General features: G+C 41.4%; 1 protein-coding gene across 1 annotated transcript in view; it reads right to left on the minus strand.

Moving 5' to 3' along the window:
- The window catches only part of PTPRN2 (protein tyrosine phosphatase receptor type N2), a 1,146,107-nt gene that overhangs the window by 777,507 nt on the left and 354,409 nt on the right, over positions 1–14,191 (minus strand). The window contains exons 6-8 of the mRNA XM_089694046.1: positions 10,364–10,802; positions 6,562–6,807; positions 55–95 (exon numbers count right to left, since the gene is read on the minus strand). Of these exons, the coding sequence (XP_089550172.1) occupies positions 55–95; positions 6,562–6,807; positions 10,364–10,802 (726 nt within the window). The remainder of the gene's footprint in view (positions 1–54; positions 96–6,561; positions 6,808–10,363; positions 10,803–14,191) is intronic.

A 14,191-nucleotide genomic window follows, 5' to 3' on the forward strand; every position in this document is an offset into this window, starting at 1 on the left:
ATGCATTTCCAAACCACATTTTAATCTTAAAGGCAACATGCATCATAAAAATACCTTCATTTCAGGCTGTGATGGGTTTGTGCTTGTCCCTTGACCTGCAATAGAAATAATCAGTTAATAGTGATGGTTAGATACCCAAACCAAACCAATGATATAGTAAGCAATGATTTTACACGTTTCAACCAAGCTTAGTTTCAGAAGTCTACAAAAAACTAATATTTGACTATATGTTGCATGTTACTGCACATTATTACCTGTGCACCCTTGTTGTTTCTGTATTCACACTATTAGGTCGCAGTAATCTTTGACCATGCAAAATACATAGTATGACTATGGTGTGTTGCAGTGCCACTTAGTTTGAGTGGCTTTTCACTAAACATAGATAGTGCAATATAATGCAAATGCCTCTGAAATCACAAATAGAGGAAGGGAAGACCAAGTCCAGAGTTGGACTTTAGAGCAGAACGTCACCCCGTACCCCTGCCCATCAGTTCTGTTGCACAGATAGCGTTAATGCCTCTTTGCATTTACACTCACCCGCCACTTTATTAAGTACACCTGTTCAATTGCTTGGTAATACAAATGGCTAATTAGCCAATCACATGGCAGCAACTCAACACATTTAGGCATCTAGACATGGTGAAGATGACTTGCTGAAGTCCAAACAGAGCATTAGAATGGAGAAAAAAGGGGATTTAACTGACTTTGAACTTGGCATGGGTGTTGGTGCCAGACAGGCTGGTCTGAGTATTTCAAAAACTGCTGATTTACTGGGATTTTATTGCACAACCATCTCTAAGGTTTATAGAGAATGGTCCAAAAAAGAGAAAATATACAGTGTGCAGCAGTTGTGTGGATAAAAATGCCTTGCTGATGTCAGAAGTCCAAGGAAATGGGCAGACTGGTTCGAGATGATAGAAAGGCAACATTAACTCATGTCAACATGGACCGAAATCTCTGAGGAATGTTTCCAACACCTTGTTTAATCTATGCCATGAAGAATTAAGGCAGTTCTGAAGGCAAAATGGGGTCCAAACCCATACTAGCAAGGTGTACCTAATAAAGTGAAAGAAGCGATTTATCTTTTGGAATAATATAACATACTAGTATACACTATATTGCCAAAAGTATAGGGACACCCCTCCAAATCTTTGGATTTAGGTGTTCCAATCACCTCCATGGCCAAAAAATGTAAAAAAATCAAGCATCTAGGCATGCAGACTGCTTCTACAAACATTTGTGAAAGAGCTCAGTGAAGTCAAGCATGGTACTGTGATAGGTTGCCACCTGTGCAATAAATCCATGTGTGAAATTTCCTTGCTACTAGATATGCCAGGATCAACTGTTAGTGGTATTATAAATGGAAGCAACTGGGAACAACAGCAACTCACAACAACAGTGTGTAGAGAGCTTCATGAAATGGGTTTCAATGGCTGAGCAGCTGCATCCAAGCCTTATATCACCAAGTGCAATGCAAAGCGTCTAGAGCACTGGAGACGTGTTCTCTGGAGTGAAAAATCACGCTTCTCTGTCTGGCAATCTGATGGACGTTTCTGGGTCCGGTGGTTGGCAAGAGAATGGGACTTGCCTGACTGCATTATGCCAAGTGTAAAGTTTGGTGGAGCAGAGATTATGGTGTGGTGTTGTTTTTCAGGGGTTGGGCTTGGCCCCTTAGTTCCAGTGAAGGGAACTTTTAAGGCATCAGCATACCAAGACGTTTTGGACAATTTCATGCTCCCAACTTTGTGGGAACAGTTTGGGGATGGCTCCTTCTGTTCCAACATGACTGCGCACCAGTGCACAAAGCTAGGTCCATAAAGACATGGATGAGCGAGTTTGAGCTGTAGGGACATGACTGGTCCTGACTTCAACCCAATAGAACACCTTTGGAATAAATTAGAGCGGAGACTGCAAGCCAGACCTTCTCATCCGACATCAGTGCCTGACCTCACAAAAGCTCTTCTGGAAGATTGGTCAAACATTCCCACAGACACACTTCTAAACCTTGTGGACAGCTTTCCCAGAAGAGCTGAAGCTGTTATAGCTGCAAAGGGTGGGCCAACTCAATATTGAACCCTACGAACTAAGACTGGGATGGCATTAAAGTTCATGTGTGTGTAAAGGCAAATGTCCCAATACTTTTGGCAATATAGTGTATTTGCAACATGACAATCTAGCTGTAAAATATTAATAGGACAGATTCAGTATGTATCCTTTAAATTATGTAACAACAGCATATTGACTGGGAGAAGGTAATGTACAGGTATAAAAGCGGCTCAGGAAATCATTAAATCGATTCTTTTAGAAAGAGATTATGTAAATAGAACTTACTCTTCATGCATACTATTACAGAACACACTATTTCTGCAAATTTACTGCTTAACAAGTATTTAAAGAGAATCTCCTGTAATTCCCAACTGGAAACTATTGACTGCAGGTCACAGACGTCAAGTGATACACTACACACAAAGGTTATTTATGTAGACTACTCTGTACAGAAGGAAGTACTAACTTACACTGATTACTGATTGTACTGCCTAGCTCAAATGTTTTATAGCTAAAACACAATTTATGAATGCACCATAAAATCCTTTTCTTGGAGTTCATTGAGGGACACAGAAAGCCTTTAACCTTCAGGATAAATTTTACCTACAGGAGGAATTGGACACTGGCAAACAAATAAAACTGTAGGTCAGCTGAAGATAACAAATAAAACTGTAGGTCGGCCCAGGAAAACCCATCCTACTATCAGCAGGCCTCAGTTTTGTAGCAAACCAACACCAAAAGCATGACCATAAATACACGGGGGTGGGACCTGTGTTCATCAATGGACATAGGCTTGGATGATGGTCTTTCTGAACCACCTAGAGATGTTGAAATAACCTGCTGCACCCTTATGGGGTAAAACCTGGATTCTAAAAAGGGAAATTTCAGGTAAGGAAAGGCAAAGATCTAAGGTTCAGGCCAAATTGTATATGAATATGCCAACAAAAACTTGAAGCATTTACTAATTATTACAGTTAAAAGTTCCATATTCTTAAATGGCTCTACAATAAATTAGATGACTGAATTGAGAATTTTGCAAAAAAGTAACTTGTGGTTTAAGTGTTTAAAGACAAAATTTTATATTTTTGGATAGAGTAGGGAATGGTGAAAAGCCCTATTAGGTTCTTTGCTATATGTGACCTTGTGGAGACACTTTGATTTTGACTAATCTGAAATGAGATGCATTGTTGTCTATGGGGCATTGCACACAGCTGAGTAAAGATCAGTAATACAGCGTTGAGTACAGAGCAGTAAAACAAAAATAGAACATTTGTCATTTGAGTACAGCAATTTACTTTACACGCAGTTTTTTGCCCCTTGCACACAAGCACCACGAGTTCCAAGTAAACATCATTAACTTATGACACTCATGGGCAAGGGGCTTTCTGTCTCACCTATCTCAGAGACATAACAGGAAGTGAGAGAAAAACCCTCCTAGGTAAGAGGAAAACATTGGAGCATATTTTATACTTTTTAAGCTTTTATGACAACTGTAAAATTTGAGATTTTCTACCAACTTTTGCCTTTTTTGACAATTGTCACAGGACAAATAGACAGGGTAAAATTCCCAAGCAGGAACGTAGCAATAAAAAAACCTGACAGGTGTTCTAACACATACACTATCCAAAGCTAGCATTCTGTATACATTAGGAACAGAAAAATGTTAACAAATCTTCAGGAATTCAGGGCCGGTGCTTCCACTAGGCAAACTAGGCAGCCGCCTAGGGCGTACTGCCACCTAGGGGCGCCTGGGCACAGAATAGGCCGGCACTCTTTGTGTGGGACGTCAGCCGAGGGGAGGGGCAGCAGAGGGGAGGAAGAAAGGACAGAGGAAGATGCTGGGTGTCTGGGGCCAGTGTAGCAGCTGAGCTGCAGCTCCTTCCAGTGTTCCTCTCTGACTCAGTCCCTTACTGCAAATTCCAGCCCATCGCTTCCCATTCATCAGCAGAGGCAGAGCTGTGCCTGCAGAGGAAGGTAATCTCTGACTCTGATGTCTCGTGTCTGGGTTAGTGTGACCCAGCCGGCTGACTGGCCGGCCATCCATCACATGTGCATTGTATCAGTGACTGATGATATCATCATGATCTCACAACCTTCTAGTGCCTGCTGGGCCTGCTGATTTGTGTCATTGTTGGTGATGGTGTGTTGTGTTGGATCTGTCACTGTGTAGTGTCGCTCAGTTGAGGTGTTTTCTGTGTGTGTGTGTAGGCTGGGCTGCCTGCTGTCAATGCGTTTTACCTCCCCACCATTGCCTGTGGAATTCTAGCCTGGGATCTGTCACTGTGTGGATCCATCATCCTCCACTCACTGCAACTGTCACCCTGCCACTGCCACAGATACAGTCCATCCGTGATTTTGTCTATAATATGGCACTTATATTTGCAAATTAAAAGAAATTTAGCAGTTTCTTTTTTTGTTGATTTAATATTTTCTACTTTTTTTTAAAATGTTTGGTTTATTTATTTATTAAGTAACTGGTCTTGCCTAGGGTGCAAAATAGTCTAGCACTGGCCCTGCAGGTATGTGTACACTACAACAGTACACTTAGGCTGTTTTCACACTGAGGAGTTTTTGAGGTGCCTTTGCATTAAAAAAAAATCGTAAGAAAAGCTGAAAAAAATGTATATTTGTGAATGTCTATGTATGTCTTCACACTTGCCCGTTGCGGTGTAAAATATCCTGCTTGCTGCATTTTTTAGGCATATTTGGTCAGTTTATAAAACTGCACCAAAAACGCACCACCGCATTGAAATGCATTGAAGACGCAGCAAAAATGCACCTTTGTTGCATCTTTCATGTGGTTTTTGAGTCATGTGTCCTGTGAAAAATGGACTGCAATCGCGGTAAAATCGTGGCAAAAACGCATATGCATTTTTCCTGTATTTTTGCTACAGATGAGTCTGAAAGTGCCCATAATCTGTCCTTTAAAGTGGAACTAAACTGTATCTGAGTATCACAAACTGAAAAACATAATTAGCTTAATTTTTATTTTTCAAAGAAAACTCAGTCATCCACGTGCCCATGATTATTTTTTTAAGAAATCACTTTGATAAACACCCCCTAGCATTTCTAGCTGGGAACATCTTGACTAAGGGTAGATGATTCATGTAGCATTTACTTCCTGGAATCCATCTGCTTTTAGCTCAGGCATGCAGACGGAAGGGTGTGCTTAGCTGTGAAAGCCCCTCCTCCCATCCTCCAGATGAAAAATAAAGAAAATGCCTGTGAAGATTCCTAGGATGTATGATATCATTTTGACCTAGGCCAGAAACCAGGAAGCAACTGAAGAAATTAAAAAAAATAAGTTTAAAACAAGTAAATATAATATACCTTCGTATCTATTTATTACCTATCTATATTGTTACTAATGCCAGCAGCATTAAAGATGGTTACTGTTGATTGTGACAGTTTAGTTCCACTTTAAAGTAATCCCGTGGTGCAGACATTTAATAAAAAATAAGGTTGCAGCTAAAAAGCAGAAAGCATACCATAAAGTGACACATCATACTTCTGTGCAACTCCCAGGCCAGTATGTTGGTGCTCCCGCCATAAATCCAAAGCTGTCCTGTGTGCTCTGCAGTGTTATCTAAAACTTTGCTATCAGACCTGCCAATTCACCTCTGTGAACTACAAAACACAGAGGTAATCTGTAGTCCAAATAACAATGCTACTCCCCCATTGATGCAATACAGTGATTGAGTGCTGTCACCAATTTGTAAAACTGGGGAGCAGGGGCGGACTTGACCATTTGGAAACTCGGGCACTGCCCGAGGGCCCGGGGTCAGTAAGGGGCCCCATGAGATGTCCCTGGTACCTTTTTCATAGGCTTTTTTGAGTTTGGGCAAGGACACAGAGGCCCCATGATCCCCTATTGCCCGGGGGCCCCATGAGCTGTCAGTCTGCCCCTGCTGGGGAGATGGTTGCCTATTATATTCATGCCCAGAGAATTGGGTTTTTCAGGAAGTTCCACTGGCGGTTTGAGGAGATGGACTGTCAGATCCTGTATGTTGTGGCACCTAACAATGCCTTTATGTAGCCACAGCCACTGCAATAATGAACTCCAGCCACATAAAGCCATGCCATTTTGAATAGGACGGGGATGGGTTAGAACATCTATCAGACTTTTTTGCTGTTTGCCCAATGGGTAAATTTTGTTCCTTCACTTCCCATGCTGGAGACCACAAAGATGCAAGAGGAAATCCCCCTGGCAGATTTTGTAACGTTTTCTACTCTATCGAAACCTAAATGTTTTGTCTGCAGGTGACGTCACCAATGCATGTGTGCTGTGCTTTAAATGGACAGCATACTCAAGATCGTGGCTCCCATGCTCATGTGCAGGAGTGACATCATCATGGCTTGGCCATTCAAATAGCCGGAGTCCACACACCCGAAAGGAAGATCGAGGGACACAGAGATCCCTTTTACAGGTAAGAGGGAGATTTTTTTTTTTTACTTTTCAGACTTCACTGCTGGTTTACCAACTTTAATGCTATGTATGCTACCATATTGTTTTACCTTGGAAAGTATCATTGACACGTCTGTTGAGATCATCATGTTCCCAGGATTCGTATGATTCCACTCTTTTCAGCTCCTGTGTTCCTCTTTCGTTCTCCAGTTTTCTCACACCAACTTGTTCACCATCCACAACCTGCAGAGTATCAGCGATCACATCTGCCAGCTCATCCAACTCTTTTGGGCTAAGATTATCGATGTTCAGTTTATGTTTGCCGAGCTCCTTTACCACATTCTGGATAAAAGTTTCTTTGCAAAGACAGACAAGGTAAAAGAGTATTAATACACACTATATGATCAAAAGTTTGTGGACACCTGATAATCTCACATACTACAGTATATGGCAAACATTATGTGGCACCACCTCCTAATCATTGAGTTCAGGTGTTTCCAATGAAGGTTCTTGTTAATGTTACAGCATACAAAGACATATTAAACAACTGTGTGCTTCCAATCTTGTGGTGACAGTTTTAGAACGTGACTGTGCCCGAAAGTCAGGTCCAAAATGATATGGTTTGATGAGCTTGGTGTGGAGGAACCTGAGTTGCCTTCACATAGCCTTGACCTAAACCCAATTGAAAATCTTTGGGATATCCTCAAATGCCTATTGCATGCCAGACCTTCTCGTTCAACATCAGTACTAGACCTCACAAGTGCTCTTTTTACTAAATTGGCCAAATTCCCACAGACACGCTTTCCAATGGAACCTGTTATAGCCCCAAAGTGTTGTTCAGTTGTGTATCAATGCTCATGGTTTTGGAATGGCATATTTACCAAACTCGTATATTGTAGGTTGTGATGGTCAGGTGTCCACAAACTTTTGGTCACATATGCAATAAATAGTCAATGAGTTTGTTAGCTCTTAAGTGGAAGCACTGACTGGGCTAGATACTGAGCCAAGGGGATCAGAAAAGAAATGTCAAACGTCCTGCGTAACAAGGTAATGGAACTTTATAAAGATGGAAAAGGACATAAAAAGATGTCCAATTTTCAAATTTTTTTTTGTTCTTTACTACAGTTTGTATCGAGCTTCCCCAGCTTCATATCAGAGCCGCACAACCTTTGATCAGTCCTGGAGGAACTTCCATATATCATATTTTATATTGGTTTATTGGCCCTCTACTATTCTGGGTCCCCAAGCGCAGGTGCTGTATCTGTGTAATTCTTAGTGCCTGTGCAGTTGTTGTCTGTGTTTACAGTCTGACACAGATCAGCCCCTACTGCAGCCTCTCACATTAGTATTTTACTACTACGTTACAATATACAATCTGATCACTGTGAAAAAGCAGAGTCAAAGTCCCTTGAATCGAGCCCAGGAACATTTTTGTAATGATTTTTTAGATGATTTTTAGAAGAGTTATACCGCTGCTAACATGTTTAACATATCAGGAATGTATTCATACAGACTTTTACATTTACTGAAAGGTCCACAAACCTTATGCTAGCTTACAAATACTTTCAATCCTATTGGTCTGTGTAAATAGCACTAACGCAAGACTCCAGTATTAGAACCTACTGTATATATTGCAATGTTTGCAGGTAACCACTTAACTCAATATCGGGCACTTTCACCCTTTTCCTTTGCAGGCCAATTTTCAGCTTTCAGTGCTATCGCACTTTGAAAGACAATTGTGCAGTCATGCAACACTGCACCTAAATGACATTTTTATAATTTTTCAGACAGATATTTATTTTGGTAATATTTAATCACCACTGGGTTTTTCATTTTTTGCTAAGCAAACAAAAAAAGACAGCATATTTTGGGAAAAAACATTTTCTTAGTTTCTGTTAGAAAATTTTGCAAATAAGTAATTTTTCTCCTTCATTGATGTGCACTGATGAGGCTGCACTGATGGCCACTGATGAGGCAACACTGATGAGGAGGCACTGATGGGCACTGATAAGCTGCACTGATGGGCACTGATGAAGAGGCATTGATAAAGCTACACTGATGGGCACTGATGAAGAGGCACTGATAAGGCTGCACTGATGGGCACTGATAGGCAGCACTGATGGGCACAGAATGGCTGCACGGATAGGCACTGATATGTTGCACTGATAGGGCTGCACTGATGGGTACTGATATGCTGTACTGATGGATACTGATATGCTGTACTGATGGGGCTGCACTGATAATCAGTGTAAATGTCCCCTGTCACAGGAAAGCTGGTTATTGACTTTCCTTTCCTCAGACAGTGGCAGCTGTTGAAAATGTGTGAAATGCCAATAACCGGCATTTGTTTACATATGATCAGCTGTGATTGGACACAGCTGATTACAAAGTAAAGAGTTAACGTCATTGGCTCTTTACCCTGATCCATGATGCACTATGTCCGAGGAACACAGCTCACCACCAATTGCAGGGTTGCGTGTACTCAGGGGGCGCGCATAAGTGGCAAGAATATATGACGTCTTCCCAGAATGAGAGCGGTCCCGCCAGGCCATCATTGTACAATAGGTGGGGCCAGGAACCAGTTAAACAAGTGAAAGGCATATAGCCTGTTCACTGTACAAGGGAAGTTGCACCGTGAAAGGGAATTTTCCCTAGAGCTTAGTGAATGTGGTGAAGTTTCTGTTTGCAAAGAATATCCAATCACATGCAAAGAAAAAAAAAAATAGCACCCCATTCATTGAGGTATATGTGAACCCTCACCTTGAAAAACAATCCATTCAGTTTAAACTAGAAATGAAAGGCAACAGATTTGTGTATAGATATAAAAAACAACATTATAAATACCCTTTTTTCCCCTTTTTTGTAAGTGATCACATTCCCTCTGGTATAGGCCAGGTATCTCCAAACTTTCTAAACAAAGGGCTAGTTTACTGGCTTTCAGACTTTAGGGAGGTCAAACTATGGCCATTGGGAGTAGAAATTCTCCTGCATCATTGGGAGTAAACAATGCATCTTTGGCATTAGGAGAGGAATAGCGCCCTATTCTTGGTGTAAGTTGGAGAAATAGTGCCCCATCAATGGTGTCAGTGGTATGAATATTGCCCCATTATTGGTGTCAATGGGAGGAATAGGGCCCCATGGTTTGTTTCAGTGAGAGGAATAGTGAAAGTTGTCAGTAGCAGGAATTATGCCCCCTTGAATAGTGTCCTGTATCAGTGGGAAAAAACGTGCCCCAAGGGCCAGATTAGGGCAAGCAAAGGGCCGCATCCGAAACCTGGGCCGTAGTTTGGAGATCAATGGCATAGGGAGCTCAGAGAACTGGAGGAGGAGAAACAGCAGTACACTGATCTTTGCAGTGAATAGCTGAGCAGGAGGGAGGAGGGGGTGTATCAGGACAAGTCTGATTATTGAAGGAGAGCAGGCCAAGTTCTTAGCACAGCCAGCCAGAAAATGGACCACCGTGTTCTCATGCCTAGTGTGGCCAGTTTTTAATAAGAAAGCAGAGAAACTGGCAGGAACACCAGGGATTTCACACAAAGAAAGCAATACAAAGAGAAAAGGATATGTTTTCATATAAGTACATGATAGTGTAGGCACAGATCAGGGATATGAAATGTTGGGTTTACATATTCTTTACATTCTGGGGCAAAATCCCTTGCAAAGTGAACTGCCTATTTACCTTTAGTAAATCAACCCCAATGTATCAGTGCCTGTGTAAGGGCATCCACAGACAGGCAGATTGATATCAGCTTCATTTTGTTTCATTTTATAATACCCATGCTTTATATATAGTCTAATAAAGGAAGACAGTAAAAGCAAACATAACACAAAACATTGGTATAGTCTTTTGCTATTAAAAGTCGCCTCTTGTGCTATAAATGAAAGAAATGTCTGAACATAAGCATGTATTACCATCCACGGCACTCAGTGGCTCCTTTGGGTCTCCTTGGCGAGAACTGGATTTATAAATCAGAGCTCCAAGATTTGGTCTTGTCAATACACGGGCTTGCGGTCTCTGAAGGTAAGACTGGATTTGATAAGTGTTCTCTCCATCATCTTTAGGAAGCACTTCATCATGTTGACTGAGTTGAGGGGCATGGTATTTATTAGAGTATATTGAAGAAACTTTTGCTCTTCCATTTGGATCTGGATTATCAGGACCATGTAACACAGACTTTTGTGTCAGGTAAGTTTTCAGTGCTGCCAGTAAGGTCTTCTTTTCAGCCTGTGCTTCCGATTCCTTTGGCAGTTTGTCAGCTAAAGGTTTAGGTAATGTCTTTGCAACCATCTCAGGAGTTTTCTGATGGGACGTCGGAGCAAACAAAAGATCTGAAGTTTTTCCCTTCGAGTTCTGAAAACAGAAAGAAAAACAAAGTGATTTAATGCATTATTAACTGTTGTCATTTATATCCTTGACAATAATGGTGACACATTTTCAATTAGCTAAAACAAACAAGGTAACAAAAATCCAATTGCTAATGCTCCAAATAGTCTTTAATTCAAAATGATCTTTCAGGATCCCTGGAGAAAATTTTTATTACTTAAAATGGTAGTTTGCCAAATTGAAGAACTTTCTTTATATTTGTTTTGTAATAAATTAAAAGAAAGCAGCAGGCAATACACATATAGATGTAAGGTGTACAATTATTGTAATGCATACTTTCTATTGTCCTTCAAGAGTAACTGAAGGCAAAAAATTACAAATTGCAAATAGGTTTTTATGGCAGATGTTTCTTCTGCATTAAAGTGGTATTAAAGGCTAATTTTTATTTTTTTTTTAATAACAAACACGTCGTACTTATCTTCACTGTGCAATTGTTTTGCTCAGAGTAGCCCCGATGCTACTCTTCTTGGGTCCCCCACCGGCACTTCTGGCTCCTCCCCCCTGAGCGGCTTGCTATGGGAGGGGTACTGGTGCATGCTCGCTCCCGAGCCCCACTCTCTGCATCTATAAGACACAGCACAGAGCTGCTTGGTTTCACACCGTCCCCCACTCCCTCTTCACTGGCTGTGATTGACAGCAATGAGAGCTGCTGTGTCTCAGCCAATGGGGAGGGAGAGACTCCGGAGAGCTGAGGCTTCCATGCACATCACTCCATGGAGATCAGGCAAGTATTAGGGGAGCTTAGGGTGAATGCAAAATCATAGATCCATGAGAACGCTGACAGTACTGTAGAGGGAGTTTAAACAGGCTGACTATATATGGTGCAATTGAGCACCGAAAGAATGTGAGTGGCTCATTTGTCGTTTTTTAAAATAAAGGTGTTTTTAGCGATAAAGCACTATGTTTTACTTATCTTGATTTTCATGCTGAGCAATGAAATTCAAAGGAGGAGATGGTCTAGAGTTGATATGATTGACCCAGGAGGAGAAATATATCTCAGGATACACCTCTACTAAGTCAATTTAAAGGGACACATGCGTTATTTGACCAAACATTATATATGAGGTCAAAAGCTCCAGGTGAGAGCACATCAGGTGTATTGGTGGTGGCGCACAATATTGAGAGAAGAATTGAATGCATGGATGAAATATGCACAGAGTGATGTATAACAAGATGGCTCCATGAAGGACTATGCACATTAGTGGGACTTTTTAGATTTTAACAATATTTTTTTAAGTTCTGTGTGCATTTATATTGTATATAGTAAAACTCACATAGTTTATGGGGTAATTCATGTAAATGGGTACTATAGTTGGAAGCACTGCACGTTTGTTCACATTATGTTTTCTGCACATTAATATGAGTATGTGTAGGGTGTGAGCAGCTTATGCGACAGCCATTTTTGTTTTTCATGAGCAATAATCTTCCTCCCCTCCTCCTTCCTCCTGAAAACTGGAATTTGTAGCTGTAACTGTTAACAAACTTCAAAATAACCTCTCATCTTAATTAAAACACAAATAGACCCAATGTGCAGACCTGTCCAGGGCTGTAAACAGCTAATTAGTCTTGGCAGAATGTCTGTTTCCATGAACCATGGAAAACACTTGTCCTATCGTAAAACAATAATAACTCAGTTAAACAATCACACATGACCTGTAAGGCCATTAGAGCTTTAGGTTCATGGGAACCTACAACAGATTGTCAAATTTGGTGAAGTTGTTACCTGGTTTGGGACTTCAAGTTGCAACAGCCTGTTCTGCAACTGCCCACTTCAGTAGACAGAGAATGAAGAAAAATGACACATATGGTCCCATCTCCTAGCCTTCAACAGTGCAAAGCCTTTACCAGAGGAATACAGATGGCTTTTTTTTTACTTAGTAATTCACATATACATTGATTTCTCAAAATAAATGTTCTGTCATATTCCTTCTCGTGTTTTTCTTGATGTACATTCTGCACACACAATTTGTCCTGCTTTATGTCGCCCACTCTTCTGGAGTCTCTGTCAGCCATTCATAGGAGTTTCAGGAGGAGTGCTTAGCAGTGATGGAAGGATGATATGAGGCATGACATGACAGTGCAAAGACTTACAGGCAAGATATGTACTCTAACTGTAGGATTGCACATTGAGGGCAAACAAATGCCAATGCTGTATTAGAAGGCAGTGAGTGAGTGTTGTTGCCCTTCAACAGGAAGCTGTATTGTATTAAGAGTGACCAGCAGGATTAACAGGATTAACAGGTGAAACTCCTGAGTCCTGACATTGCTTCCTTCAGATAATATTAGTTAAAGGTCATATATCTAATTAATACTATTTCATCCCCTTCGTGCCCCTTCTCCCGACTTCTCTGTCGAGATTGATGGCACAACTTTCAGCCCCTCCATGCATGCCAGGGTGCTAGGTGCAACACCGGACTCTGAACTCTCCCTTCGGACCCACATCCATTCTCTATCCAAATCATGCCATCTCAACCTCCACAACATCTCTAGAATATGTCCCTTCTTAATCAATGACACCACAAAGCTTCTAATTAACTCTCCGGTTATCTTTCACCTTGACTACTGCAACTTCCTCCTCATTGGAATACCTTTACATAGGCTATCCCCCCTTCAGTCCATCTTGAATACTGTCAGACTCATCCACCTTACCAACCGTTCAGTGTCTGCTATCCCTCCACTGGCTTTGGCTCCCCCAACTAATTAGATTCAAGATACTAACAACAACTTACAAAGCCATCCATAACTCTGCTCTCAGCTACATCACTAACCTAGTTTTAAAATACTAACCAAACTGTTCACTACGGTCCTCATTAAACCTCCTGCTCTCTAGCTCCTTCATCACCTCCTGACATGCTAGCCTCCAGGACCTCTTCAGAGCCTCTTCCATCCTTTGGAACTCCTTACCCCAATCTGTCCAACTATCTCCTAGTCTATCCACCTTAAGGAGATCCCTGAAAACCCATATCTTTAGAGAAGTCTATCCTGCTTCTAAAGCAATCCTCACACAAAAATAGAAAACCTCCATATACCCTATCCTAGTCTCTCTCAACCAGGGTGCCAAGGCACCCTGGGGTGCCTTGAGGTTTCTTCAGGGGGGCCTTGGCAAAATGTCTAAAAATGTCTTACACAAAGTCACAGGTTTTCATTGTGCACCATTACGAGCTTCTAGCCGCCGGCATCCTGACAACCAAGGACATCATCAGTTGAGAAGAAGGATGTCAGCTGCATGCACAGCATCCTAGTTTGACCCTCTCCTGCCCATATCCATCAGTGCTGGGGTCACATTAGCTTAGTGATGGAGAGAAACTGAGAGCGAAGAGAAACGCTGGAATACTAGTCAGTACCAGTGTGCAAAA

This window comes from Staurois parvus, unplaced genomic scaffold (assembly GCF_062004578.1).
Source record: "Staurois parvus isolate SC_StPar_1 unplaced genomic scaffold, SC_StPar_1.0 ptg000005l, whole genome shotgun sequence".
Lineage (NCBI taxonomy): Eukaryota > Metazoa > Chordata > Amphibia > Anura > Ranidae > Staurois > Staurois parvus.